Below are 14287 nucleotides of genomic sequence, written 5' to 3' on the forward strand. Positions count from 1 at the left end.
TTGTTTCGAGAGGGCTATTCTTCCAGTTTGTGCCCGAAAGTTACTTTTTTGCATGATCTACACATCTTTGTAGAGTTTAGGTATTCTGTAATCAATTGCTTCATTCCTTTCTTTGGAAGGGTTATACATTTTTTCCTATAGAGATGGAGAAGTAGAAAGGCAAAACCTTTCCAAAATGTACTAAAAAGGTTTTGATGCAAATAAATTGATTCTTAAATAAAGTTATATTACTTTATGATTTGTCTAGTTGGAGGAAATGTTTGTAAAGGTAAGGTATCTACATTCTTTGGCACCAGTCCTCTTCTACTATAGCCAAAGGCAGCTAAGATAATGTGAATGGCAGCATCAATCGTTTTTTTAACATCCTGTTCTGTTCCTATACTTGGGTTTACCTCCACTAAATCCATTGCTCCCAAGCGGCCTGTGTTGTACACCATTTCCATTATTTGAATACCTTCTCTCAAAGTAAGGCCTCCCCGAACTGAAATATATGATGTTTAGGAAATGGTTGTTGTAAGTTATGAACCCGAGTTCGCTGACCCAGCATCACTCAGGGATAGAGTTACATCCGCTGTTCCAGACCCAACTACATGCTAAGTCGACAAAACCAAATTAAATTGTTAATTTAATAATCATGCATTCTTCTTACCTTGCTTGAACTGTAACGTTGTATTTGTTCAAAATAAAGTCTTTTCAAAAAAGTATTTCCGTATATCGCATACGTAACTGGCGCAGTCGGTAGGATAAGTGCAGTTTTTTGTTAAAAATACACGGCATCGAAACAGATTTCGGACTAGAAAAACGTGGGTTTTTACTCTTCGGCACTTATCGAGACTTTTAGTGACTTTCTTCGTTCCTGTGCACCAAAAAGGGATTGAGTTAAACTGAGGGCCTAAGGAGGAGTCCAGACATTTCAAACAAAGCAGATATGTAACAGTTACGTATGCGATATGCGAAAATACTTTTTTTTTTAAATATTTTGAACAAATACAACGTTTCAGTTCAAGCAAGGTAACAAGAATGCATAATTATTAAATTAACAATAATTTATAAGTTTAGTTTTGTCGACTTAGCATGTAGTCGCGTCTGGAACAGCGGATGTAACTGTATCCCTGAGTAATGCTGGGTTAGCGAACTCGGGTTCATAACTTGTATGTGATGGAATTAACTGATACTTGATGCAAATTCAAGAAAAACGTATTCAATAACTTTGTGAGACTTCTTCAGAACAGTTACTATACAAATGCTTCTTTATTCATGTTCAATATTGCAGAAAGAAAAATTAATTGCAGTTTTATAAACTGTTTTGTCAAAATCTCATAGTGAAGTGATATAATTGATTTGCGTGATTGATGACTTGTTTATTTTGTGGAAATTCACGAGCACTTTAATGAAATGAAGGAAAACACTTTTGTCTAATTTCCACTAGTTATTTTATTTCATTTTATTTGAAGTTATAATTGTAGTATCACTTGCTTTTCGCTAACCCAAATAGCATTAGGAGATGAATAAAACTGATTTCATAGAAAAATCTATATTTACATAAACAAACTCTCAACTTACCTTGAAGTGGCTAAAATTAATTTTTAGTCCTAATTATTACTCTTATTATAAATAATTCTTACTAAGAAGTCTGGCGTGGAACTATATACCAACCAGTTGGTTGGCAGCAAGGGTGGATATACCTAAAGTGGGTCGAAGACCCACACCCTAAATCGGTATGACCAATCAGCCTTACATCCTTCCTGTTGAAAGGACCTGAGAGGATACTGGACGGACACATCAGGAGGGTAGCATTATATGCATCTACCCTGAATAACCACCAGTTAAGCCGGCAAATCAACAGATTTAGCATTAAACAACCTCGTTGAGAAAATCTCTCAATCCCTTGTATTTCTTGCTGTATATTGAAGGAGCATTTGACAATGCACTAGCTAAATCTATAGGATTGTCTCTGGCTAGGAAGGGTATAAAATCGACCATAACTGGCTGGATCTATGCCATGCTAGTAAACAGAACTGGAACTACGACTCTTCAAAAGGCGAGTCCATTAGGTTCAGGGTCACCAGGGGCTGCCAAGGCAGCAAGGTCCACGTCGGGAAGGGATCGAAGCTTGATACCAAACAGATGTTGGCTACAGTAGGGATGAACTAGGATGTATAATAGACCTTCCTACAGGTTTCTGTCATTTGAATCATATGCAGAGACTTGGACTGTCGGAAGACAGTGTGTGTGTCGCCTGTTTGGAAAATGATGAAACAGCAGAGCATACACTTTGTGCCTGTCCCGCTGGGTTCTTAGAGTTCGGCAGAGCCGTACTCTTACCATCTGACCTGAAAGACCACTCACCATACAAACTAATCGGCTTCGTTCAGAAGCTGGGTTTATTTGGCCAAGTGTGAATAGGCGTGAACCACAATAAACCCTTGCGGGTTGCGGTGGAGGGTCGAATAGACCCACTAACTTTAGACCTAACCTTACTAAGAAGTGTTTCACATTTGATCTTCATTACCAAAGTGAAAGTTTGCAGAAATGAATATAAACAGCTTTAATTTAGTTGAGAGAAATTAGTTTTCATCAATTTCTGATTATGGTAACTTACTTAGTAATTGGTGGATCGAAAGAAAGTGCTCTAATTCTAGTGTATGGAAAAGCGATTTTATTAGATTCGTTTCAGATTAGATGATTCATTTTTATTCTGCAAGTTAGAAATCTATATAAAGCTAAAATTATACTAAGGTTTCTGGATTGTTTCTAAAAACGGCTGGAAACTACAACTTTGATAGATTAAAAGGAGAATTCTAAACTTGTCTCAAAGAATTTCACAGGAAGTGTTTACCTGACTTAGCTTGCTTGATTCTCCTAGTGATTTGTACATTGGAAGTATATGTACTAACCACTTCAAGGTTCCGCACAATTTACCTGGCAATAGAATTGAAATAAAACCCCTAGAGGTTGAATAAATATAATCTAAATCATTTGGAATGCAAAGTAAATCGTTATTTTTGCAATGTCACCGCTCTCAGAACATCTCAAATGTTTTTCTGTACCTAGTGGTTTTGCATCTCCACAAAAACTTTTTCTAGACCAAAAAATATTTTTTAACCGATATTTCCTTTCTATTAACCGTTTGAAATCACGTATTTCCATTATAAATAGAACTTCTCTGAAAATTATTGATATATTATTTATCCAACAAATGAAATAAATGAGTGAAATAATTATGGCTTCATAGATTGACAATATTCATTAATCAAGAAGTAATTCAATTTATTTACCTTTATACTCGTTTGGTTTTATGAATTTTTCATACCTGAGGTTCCTGTACTAGGAGCTTCCAGAGAGTCCAGAGAATCTATATCATAACTAACATGAATGGATCTCTTCTTTTCCGGATCTATTTTATTCAGTGCCATATTAACGATAGTACTTATGCCATAATTTTCAACGTCTTCCATTCCAAAAGCTGTTATGCCAAGTTTATCTATAACCAGCCGTTCATAAGAATCAACTGATCTCAGCCCTATGTATGCAACATTTCTAATAGAAATGATTGGTTTTTGCCAGTCCATACCAGGTAAGTACGGCCAATAATCTGAAAGTTCAGTTGCTAAAAGAGCCATGGGCATTCCGTGGACATTTCCAGAGGTAGAAGTTTTGTTTGTATTCAAGTCTGCATGAGCATCAACCCACAAAACACATATATCTTCGTTTTTCGCTTTGATGTGACCATCTACAGATCCAATAGCTATGGCATGATCGCCTCCAAGGGTTAAACAAATACTTTCGTCTCTGATAATTTTCTCCACCTGATTAGATAATAATTTTGTGCATGATGCTACATGTGCATATCCTTTCATGTTTGGAATATCACTATCTATTTCCTTCATGACCTCATAAGAAATATTTCCATAGTCTTTGATAGTGAGATTGTTCCCTAGAATAATGAAACATTTTGAAAGAGTAAAGTTATTCATGTTCTAATTATCGCTATAAAGTTTATAGCGACGAATATGAATATAATCCAAATATATTCAGCATATAAAATTTCAGATTCATGAGTTTCTTGGAAGTCCCGTTCATACAAAACAGAAAAAAATTGATTTTATTTCCAACCAAACCCAAAAATATTTTCTTTTGCTTCATTTTGAAGAATATAACTTTTAGAAGTTGATACTGAATAGAGCACTCCTAATAAGATATTTAGATATTATTTTAAATACGGAATCCTGGCTGAATAATACTTTTGCTAATTCAGAAATCAGTAACTCTCAATATCTTATTTTTAGAAAAGATCGTGACTACAACAGTACTAACTGTACGCGGGGAGGTGGTGTTATGATAGCAATTAAATCATCCTATAACGCTACAGAAATAAGAGTTTCTGATTCTAATTTGTTTGAAGATGTCTGGGTGAAACTTAAGATCAACAACAAATCGATTGTATTGTGTGTCGTTTACTTTGTTCCTGAATCGTCTCTCGATGCATATCAAAGATTTGTTGAGCATATTATCGAGGTGAAAAGACATCACATAGGTGCAAATTTCATTATTGTGGGTGACTTCAACTTTCCCCGAGTTACTTGGTCATATGAGGTTTTGATTCCAGAGTATTTACCTGACCAGCGTGTAGAATTTCTGCTCGACGAACTCCCGTTTATGGGCTTTCAGCAATATAATGATGTTAAAAATGTTAAAGATAAAATTTGGGACTTAGTTTTCTCTGATGAAATTTCAATTGACGTAAGACTTTCTGATACTACACTGCTCAATAATTTTCCAGCAGATGCATATCACCCTCCACTCCAGCTTAAATTAGATTTAGAGAATATGTTACAGCCTACATTCAGATATAGAGAAAAAGTGTTTTTATTTCATAAACGTGATTACGAAGGGCTGAATAGCTACTTAACCGACATTAATTGGTCTTCTAAGCTTAATTCGGAAATTGAGTTAGCAGTTGTATCCTTTTATGAAATTTTATTTGAAGGTTTTACTCGATTTGTGCCACAGCGGTATATAACTAATTCAAAGTATCCTTAATAGTACAGCTCCTTTCTGATTCAACTTATAAAAAAAAGAACTCCTTATTCAAGAAATTGTGGATTGTGATTACAAAGAATACCTACTCCAAGTTGCAGAAGGAAACCAAGTATCATATAGATAAATGTTATCTGCTATATCTATCTAATATAGATCCCTATGATATGATCCCTACTAACATCAAATATTTTTGGTCATTTTTCAATTCATTGAGGAAAGATAAAGGGTTACCTACTATTATGACATATAATGGGTTGAACTTTGAGACCCTCCAAAACTATTGCCGATGCTTTTGCGGTACATTTCAAATCTTGCTTTTCGATTCATTCACCTGTTCAAAATTATGTACCAGTCCATACCAATTACGATATTAACAACACGTTATCTTTCCACACCTTCAGTGAAGTGGTAATTGAAAATAAATTGAAAAACCTAGATGTCTCAAAGGGCGCAGGTCCTGACGGAATTCCGCCAGTATTGTTAAGGAATTGCTTTCACAGTTTATCACATCCCCTTAAAATACTTTTTCAAAGATCATTTGATACAGGGATTTTTCCAGGTGTTTGGAAGAAATCTTTCCTTTCTCCAGTATTCAAAAGTGGAAACAGAAATGATATTCAGAATTACAGTGGTATCTCGAAAATTTCTTGTATTCCCAAAGTATTTGATTCTTTAATTACGGATGAAATATTCAATAATTTCAAACACGTCATAATAGATGAACAACATGGATTCTACAAGGGAAGGTCTACTGCCACCAATTTGGCTGTCTATCAAAACTTCATCACAAATAAGCTTGAGCAAGGGTTCCAAGTTGATGTTATCTACACGGACCTTGCTAAAGCCTTCGATTCAGTTTGTCATGAACTATTAATTTTAAAACTTAATAATCTTGGAATAACGGGCAGATACTTGAAATTTATTGAAACCTACCTTTCCGGTGGATCGCAGAATGTGAGGATAGCTGACAATGTGTCAGAAACAATTCATCTAACTTCAGGGGTTCCGCACATTGGTCCTATATTATTTCTACTCTTTATTAATTATGTTAAATCAGTGTTTAAACACTGTAATATCTCTCTGTATGCGGACGACCTTAAATTTTTCAAAACAGTGCAATCTACTAATGATATTGAATGTATACAGAATGACCTAGATAGCTTTTGTACCTACTGTGATACTAATTGTCTAAAAGTTAACATTAAGAAATGTAATGTGTTGAGATTTTATAGAATGAGACAGCCTGTCATTGGAAACTACTCCATTAATGATGCAACTCTTCAAACTGTCAAAAGCTTATGCGATTTGGAAATTACTTTCGATAATTGATCATATCAATAATATCTGTGATTCATCAAAAGGAATACCCGGCATATTACAGAATATGATGCTATAAAGACATTATACTTTTCACTGGTTCGGAGTATTTTGGAATATAATAGTGTAATTTGGTGTCCTCTTTATTCTTGTCATAAAGAGAGGCTTGAAAAAGTGCAAAATCGCTTTTCTAAATATATAATTTGGAAACTTGGCCTACCACCCTACTATGGATTTACCTCGCAAATGAGGCTGTCTGTATTAGATTTATTATCACTTGAGGACAGACGTAAACTTGCAATGGTTCTATTCCTTCATAAAATAATAAACTTCCACTACAATTGTTCAGCTTTTTTAGATGACCTTTGCCTTTCTGTTAACTCAAGATCCTTAAGAAGCAATCGCATTTTTTCATTTGAGTTGCGATTCCACAAGACTAACTATAGCTCGATGGCAATAAGTTGTAGGCTTCAAAAAAATTTTAATACATACTTTTCAGAACTTGATCTTTTTCATTTGTCATATTTAAAATTCAAAAAAAATGGCAATTAGACGACTTCATCAAGAGATTGTTCATTAAACTTCTGAATAGTCGTTTATTATTTCTTTTAATAATCATAACTTATTCTAGTATTCCTACATGTCTTTTTTTTAATTTGAACTTAATGCACTATTTGACAAATGAAAATGCATACCTTTATTTAATATGAAGTAATAATTTGACTCTAGGGTTTGTTTGCACATTGATGTAACATTTGGGACTTTGTTACAATTCTGTAATGTACTTGACATAGTTACGTTTTAGTTTTATAATTTAATTATTCATTAGTGTTGAATGTCTTTAAGCTTATTTTTGTCTTTTTAATATTTTTTATGTTCCATTTGGTATTTTATTAATAGTTTGTGGTGTATAGGACTGATAAAAAATAAATGGGTTTATTTATTTTTAAGCAATTATAATAGTTATATTGAGGATTTTACTTGTTGGGTTCATAACTGAACTCTAATGCTTGACTGGTTTCAACAATTGAAACTTTCTTGATGTACCATTTGGGATTTTATAATAATTCTGTAGTGTACTTGACCGATAAATAAATTTGCTATTTATGATGAAATATTATTTTAAAACTATCTTCTTACGAATGTTGGCAAGTTGTTCAATGAGTCCTGCTTTTCTTAATGCATCAGGTCCATTAGCTACTCCAACTTTAGGCTGTCCTTTATCAAATGGAACTCCAATAACTCCTATTTTCACTTCCTTGGTATGAATACATCTTTTCAAGATTTTAAACGCCACTTTTGGTTTTGTAAACATCTCATTTATCACTTCAGTTGACCAATGTTGAGTTCTCAATGTAATTTATTCTATAAGCTTTTATCACTTTCTGTTATCGACATCAGAAGTTCAAAGGGTAAATATTATCTAATGAGCTTTTGTATTTAATGATATAAATAGACATAATCGATGAAATTATTAGGACAAATAATTTACTTCATTTGGAAATACAATGAAGTGGTCATGCATCACAACAAATTTCGCACAGGCACCGCTCTTGGAGCGCCTTAAGGATTTTCCTGTAGTGCTTGTGTTTTGTTCTTAAAAAAAATAAAGCCTCTACTTGATAATGGGATCTAACTCGAAACCGGTCGTAAAATAAAAATAAAATCCAGTGGTATTTAGACAAAAGTGTTTTTATTCATTTCATTTAAGTGATCATGAATTACCATAAAGTAAACAAGTCGTCAATCACACATAATAAAGCCTCCGGTTTTTTGAATCTATATTCACATATAGATTAAAAAAAAATTTTTTCATGATATTTCCTGAAGAAGTTATTCAATATTCAAATTTGTTTGCAGGAATCGATTATTCAAAGTTGGTTCCAGGGCAGAAAATCTTAAGGGTGCAGAAAATTAAAATATTTTTCCTTAAAGCATCTATTTATCTTGCACATTACTGGCCTATATTTAATTCATTGATTTTTTTGGAATGTCTTGAACATTCATCTTGTCTTTTGCACACCATTTAAATTTGAGGTAGTTGTTACAGGATTTGTCATGAAAAATTCAACAAAATCCCTCGATTTTGAAAGTGAGCCTAAGAACACTCGATATGAAATATTGCCATTTTCATTGAATATTATTGATTTCAGTTACTTCAGAGTTAATAGACTTGAATACCCCTGATTTTCATTTTATTTTAAGAAAACTGAGATTTGACTTGTGGACAAAAGGTTAACCATTTTTTATTTTTTGAATGATGTGATTGAAATGAAAATTGAACACATATTGTCAGAGGGAGCTATTCTTGTCTAGCCTTTTTCAAATATAGGAGTATTTGTATGAAGATGAATTTTACAAAAATACTTTATTTCACTATAAATTAATTATTTCACATTAATTGCTATTCTATGAATATATCAAAAATATCATCAAAAGATAAAACATCACAGTAAGAAAACAATTCAATAGAAATAACTATTTGAAAATAAAGCAATATTGATTATCATTGATAAATAATTGTAATTATCTTATTTCAAATGAATACCATGTGTGTTCTTAAGTTAAATTTTGGAATTACCAATTATGTTCAAATATTCCTTGGTTTCACTAAAAATTTACTGTACAATTTTATATACAATATATCTATGACGAAAAGAGCCACTAGGGGAAAATCAGAAACTGTGAGAAATATAAAGTTCGCTAAATTAGAAAAAAGTTGCCCATTTTAGTCCTTATTTAAATGACATTTTAAAATCGGGAAAATTCAGAATGCGTGGTATATCAGTGAAGCTGTTGCTTAAAAGGCTAACTTATAATGGGTGATTATTTTTTCCCGCTCATAGAAAAGGAAGATTAGCGATGGTTTTCAGGACATAAATCGTCAAATCGATGCCACTTTGTTCGGCTTCAAAAGTGGCAATGAAAACATATTTGGGAGAGGAAGACATCTCCTTGAAACTATGGAAACTCGAATAAGTAAAGCAAACCACGCAGAGTAATTTTTTAGAAAAGAATCAAATAAATAAGTTCCAAATGATATGAAAAATTTCATAATGCACCACAATGTACAGTCCCTAGTAAACTGTGAATATGCTCCAAGAAGTCATAGAAAATTTCAATTGCCCTGTTTTATGCATAACAGAGCATGGGATACTCTATAATACTACACAGTTGATGATTTCAATCTAATATCAAGCCATTGCAGAGAGGAAGGCAAACATGGAATTTCAGCAGATTATGTGATGAAGATCTCCAGCAGTCACATTGATGAAATTAACGCTCTCTCAGAGGATTTTGCTTTTGAATGCTCTAGCGCAGCTTGCAAAATACTAGACGACAACAAATTTAACATGGTCTGCGTATACAGCTCACCATTAAGCGATATAGGAATTTTTTCATCTAAATTTCAACATATGATGGACACATTACATGAAAAACACTGTGTATATTTTATTGCAGGTGATTTGAATGTCAAAAAAAGAAGAGATTTCAGAGATCTGCTGACCAGCTACAATGCTACTATAACTATTACGAAACCAACAAGGGTAACTTCTCATTCTAGTTCACGCTTAGATAATATTATAACAAGTTTTGATGGATTTAGAAAATTAATAGTCATTCAAACCAGTATTTCTTATTATTCTCGACAACTCTTGCTTTGTAATATAATGAATTAGACTCACCTCACTTCTAGAATCTAGACACGATACTATAATCTGTAATCAATTCTGGAATTTCGTATGAAATTATCTACTGAGGATTGGTCAAATCTTTACAATGTAGAAAACCGAAATGAAGCATTCTCATCCTTCAGTAACACTTTCAACTACTATTTTAATCTCTATTTTCCAAAATCATATAAGAAGAAGTTGACTATAAGTAAATTTTTCATGTCACCTGAGATTAGCCACATCAAAAATAAACTAGTTCTCTATGAATCAATATATCACATTGATCATCTGTATAAAGAAATTTACAAGGAACTAAAGATCTGGAGAATGCCAAGAAAGATCATATAGGAAGAGAATTGTACAATCAGACAACAAAACCAAAACGATGTGGCAGATAATTAAAGAAGAAACGGATTCACTGCATTGTAATCAGATAAATACTGAAAATCTGGTAGAAATGGCTAATAGTTTTAAAAACCATTTCGCAAATTCTGCTGTCAAAATTTTGTCAATACAAAATAATATCGGTAAAGTGAGCGGTTTTGATACTTCGATAGCCTACAAAAATCACACCTTGTTTTTGAGTCCAGTCACAGAAAATGAGTTAATAGCAATTGTTAAAAATATGGAAAACAAAAAGAGCTGTGGAATTGATGATGTTCCAATACATATCATTAAAAGTTGTATATATGAAATAGTGTTTTAACTTGCCTGATAAACATGTCATTCGAGCAAGGAATTTTTCCTGATGATTTGAAAAGATCTATAGTGAAACCACTCCATAATAAAGTAAGTACGTCATACATTAATAATTTCAGACCAATTAGTCTTTTGACATGTACATCAAAACTATTCGAAAATGCAATGGCCACAAGACTAACATCTTCCTTATCAAACTTTAATATGTTTTCCAGTCACCAACATGCCTATTTGAAAAAGAAATCCATAGAGACAGCTCTTGTTATTTTAGTAGTAAAATTCTGGAAGTAATGGAATTCGAATTTGAGAAAACAAATCGTAGAAATGAACTTGAAAGATACAACAGCACAATCAGAGGCTTTGGAGACATATATGGGAGTTCCACAGGGTAGTATATTGGGCCCAATACTCTTTATTATTACTCTGCAATAAGGTTTTCATCATTTGGGGCACCAGTCATGAGCTGAACAGAGTAGTGGTCTGCCAAAAAAGTGTTATCAGAATACTCTTTGGTATGAAGGTCAGGGACTCATGTAGGGGAATTTTTAAAATGAACAGGTTGTTAACAGTACCAGTGATATACATTATTGAGTCATTGAAATTTTCAATAAATTAACAAAGGTACTTTCAATAGCATCATAAAACACACAAGTATGGAACCAGTATGGAACACACATGTATGGAACACAAGTATGGAACAAGTATGGAAATTTCTCATTCTCTAAAGGTATGTTCCCATCATGTCTGAAAATTGCCACAATCATTCCTCTACATAAAGGAGGCGATCTTGACAACCCAGCTAATTTTAGGCCAATTGCTTTGCTACCCGTCTTGTCTAAAATCATAGAAAAACTGGTAAAAAACGAGTAATATCCTTCCTCGAGAAAAACAAGGTGATAAATTTATTCCAATTTGGCTTTCAGTCTTCAAAAGGTACACAAGACGCCATATTTTCACTCATGGAAAACCTGTACACCAATCTGAATGACAGAGAATCTTCGGCGGCCATGTTTTGTGACCTAACCAAAGCCTTCGATTGTGTAGACCACATGCTGCTTCTTCGCAAGCTGGAAGTTTACGGATTTAGAGGATCGGCATTACTTTGGTTTGAGACGTACCTTTCTCATCGGCGGCAGAATGTTCTATTAGATGTAATTTCATCAGAGGAACGCTTCATTGACAGTGGGGTTCCACAAGGTTCCGTTTTGGGACCGGTGTTCTTTCTCATTTATGTCAATTACTTGGTCCATGTTAACATAAGTGGTAAATTCACATGTTTCGCTGACGACACCACTATCCTCTGGCATAGCAATACATCCTCCAATTTACTTGATCAAATCATCGTCAACATAAGAACGGTTAAATAGTGGTGTGATTCCAATCTCGTATCATTGAACATCGATAAAACAAAGGTGATCACGTTTAGATGTAACATAGGGGAAGTACACTTGGAAAATGTAAAAATTGAAAATTTGGAGAAAAACAAATTTTTAGGGCTCTTCATTGATGAAAATCTAAAATTTGATTTCCATGTCGACTACTTATGTAAAAGACTAGCAGCAGGATGTCATGCTGTGAGAGTTGTTGCAAGAGAGTTCAAGATCAATTTATTTTGCACAAATTGAATCCTATTTACGTTATGGAATATGTTTCTGGGGAAATTGTGCATTCTCTCTACAAAAAAGAGCCATCAGATATTTATGCAAGGCTAGCTACAGGGATTCATGCCGCCCATTATTTGAGAAGCAAAAAATTCTGACCTTAATATGTCTTTTTATTTTGGAAACAGTGTGTCTTATCCACAAAAAATATAAAAATCAATTTGGGAACACCGCAACTTATAGTACACGTCAGTCTTACTCCGTTTCCCTTCCCACACCTTCTCTAGCCCTTACACAAAATTCTATTATTTTCAATAGCAAGAAGTTATTCAACCACCTTCCCATTAATTTAAGGCGAATATATAATGGAAAGAAATTCAGAAAGAAAGTGAAAGAATACCTTGTTGGGAGGCCCTATTATAGTGTGGACGAATTCTACCAAGGCTCTATTGAATAATTGACATGTAGCTTTGTGTAAACAAGTTATTGAAACCAACACAAAATGGCTATCAATGTTCATTATATAGAATTATATATTTACGTTTACTTAATATTCATAAATTCATGTACTTATATTTGTAGCTGTTCAGCTGGACTTAATATTGTTCTGTCCATATACTCTGCTCCGGTGTTTAAGCATTATTTTATAGTTTATATTTGTTAATTGTCCCTTATACATGTTTTACTTTACTAGACTTTGCCAATAAGATGTTTATATCTTGGGTAATAAAGCATATTTTGATTTGATTTGAGATTTAAGAATGATTTTTTATATCCGATACATAAGAAATATCTGTATGAAAGAAGTACTGTTTACGGTGCAATTGAATTTTTTAACTCTCTCCCACAGGATATAAGAGACATGGCAGCATTTTTTTGAAGTCTGTGAACGAATTTTTATACAATCTAGAGCCTTATACTATAGATAAATCTTCTAACAGTCTTTTTTAAATTTTAGTCTATACTTACATAGTATACTTACATGTGCATGTGAAGTGTTTTATTCAAATTTTTTATCGTATTATTGGAGAGTTTTTTTAGAAAATGTGTACACTATTCTTAATAATCAAGAAGCGACCGCGGCGGTGTTCTGTGACTTATCCAAAGCTTTTGATTGTGTGAATCATGGAATACTGTTGCAGAAGCTTGAGTACTATGGCATCAGAGGCATATCTCATAAATGGATGACATCTTACTTGCAAGACCGGGAACAATATGTGAAAGTTTCGGGTGCAGTATCTGAGGAAAAAAAATTGACCAGCGGAGTTCCACAAGGTTCTGCCTTGAGGCCCATATTATTTTTGCTATATGTGAATGATCTCACGAACTTGAATATTAGTGGTAGGTTCACTTTATTTGCAGATGATGCAACTATAGAGTGGCACACTAAAGATAAGAATATTCTCGGCCAATTGATCTCCTTAGATCTAACTGAAATAAAAAGGTGGTGCGATGCCAATCAAATGGTCTTCAACTCTAAGAAAACTAAAGTGTTATCATTTAAATGGGACATCGACAAAATACAACTAGATGATGATACTTATGAAATCTGATAATTACAGATTCTTAGGTGTTGTATTGGACCATAATTTAAAGTTTGATGAGCATATTATGGCAATGGCAGAGAAATTGTCATCTGGGTGTTATGCTATCAGAGTTATTAGAAATGACATCGGTTATCTTATTGCTAGAAAAGCCTACTTTGCTCTCCTGGAATCTCACATCAGATATGGGATAGCATTTTGGGGAGCCTGCTCGCAAGCGTTGTTCTCAATGATCTTTAAGCTACAAAAGAGAGCACTGAGATACTTATGCCATGTTAATCACCAAACTTCATGTAAACCCTTATTTACATCTCAGAGGATACTCACGTTAACATCAATTTTCGTGCTAGAATCAACTAGTTTAGTTCATAAGCATAAACTACATTTATTAAAATCTGACACTGCACGT

At 33.5% G+C, this 14287-nt stretch overlaps 2 protein-coding genes across 3 annotated transcripts; one reads left to right on the forward strand and one right to left on the reverse strand.

The window, feature by feature from the left end:
- Positions 1-209: 209 nt before the first annotated feature.
- On the reverse strand, positions 210-11480 carry arg (arginase). 2 transcript variants are annotated; one of them, XM_023160665.2, is made up of 3 exons: positions 10746-11480; positions 3314-3937; positions 210-481 (listed from the first exon to the last, which is right to left on the reverse strand). In XM_023160665.2, exons 1-3 carry the CDS (start codon positions 10759-10761, stop codon positions 228-230), a joined length of 894 nt encoding a protein of 297 aa, XP_023016433.1. In that variant the 5' UTR covers positions 10762-11480; the 3' UTR covers positions 210-227. The 2 variants fall into 2 exon arrangements, with proteins under 2 accessions (XP_023016433.1, XP_023016432.1); XM_023160664.2 differs by lacking the exon at positions 10746-11480 and adding an exon at positions 7501-7731.
- On the forward strand, positions 11409-13887 carry LOC141481888 (uncharacterized). The gene is made up of 3 exons (XM_074174229.1): positions 11409-11588; positions 11657-11996; positions 13376-13887. Exons 1-3 carry the CDS (start codon positions 11409-11411, stop codon positions 13885-13887), a joined length of 1032 nt encoding a protein of 343 aa, XP_074030330.1.
- The last annotated feature ends 400 nt before the right edge of the window (positions 13888-14287 follow it).

Source organism: Leptinotarsa decemlineata, unplaced genomic scaffold, assembly GCF_025532065.1.
Source record: "Leptinotarsa decemlineata unplaced genomic scaffold, Ldec_3_MD MMD2_tig00000505_RagTag_RagTag, whole genome shotgun sequence".
NCBI lineage: Eukaryota > Metazoa > Arthropoda > Insecta > Coleoptera > Chrysomelidae > Leptinotarsa > Leptinotarsa decemlineata.

Bases quoted from the DNA above. Each gene is read 5' to 3' on its own strand.
- arg (XM_023160664.2), bottom strand. From the start codon at position 7,675: ATGTTTACAAAACCAAAAGTGGCGTTTAAAATCTTGAAAAGATGTATT. The intron at 3,938-7,500 runs GTAAGAAGATAG...TCATTATTCTAG, and splicing joins TGAACAACTTGCCAACATTC to GGAACAATCTCACTATCAAA. The intron at 482-3,313 runs GTATGAAAAATT...CATATATTTCAG, and splicing joins TCCTAGTACAGGAACCTCAG to TTCGGGGAGGCCTTACTTTG.
- LOC141481888 (XM_074174229.1), top strand. From the start codon at position 11,409: ATGTATGGAACACAAGTATGGAACAAGTATGGAAATTTCTCATTCTCT. The intron at 11,589-11,656 runs GTAAAAAACGAG...TTTGGCTTTCAG, and splicing joins CTAAAATCATAGAAAAACTG to TCTTCAAAAGGTACACAAGA. The intron at 11,997-13,375 runs GTAAATTCACAT...GAGTTTTTTTAG, and splicing joins GGTCCATGTTAACATAAGTG to AAAATGTGTACACTATTCTT.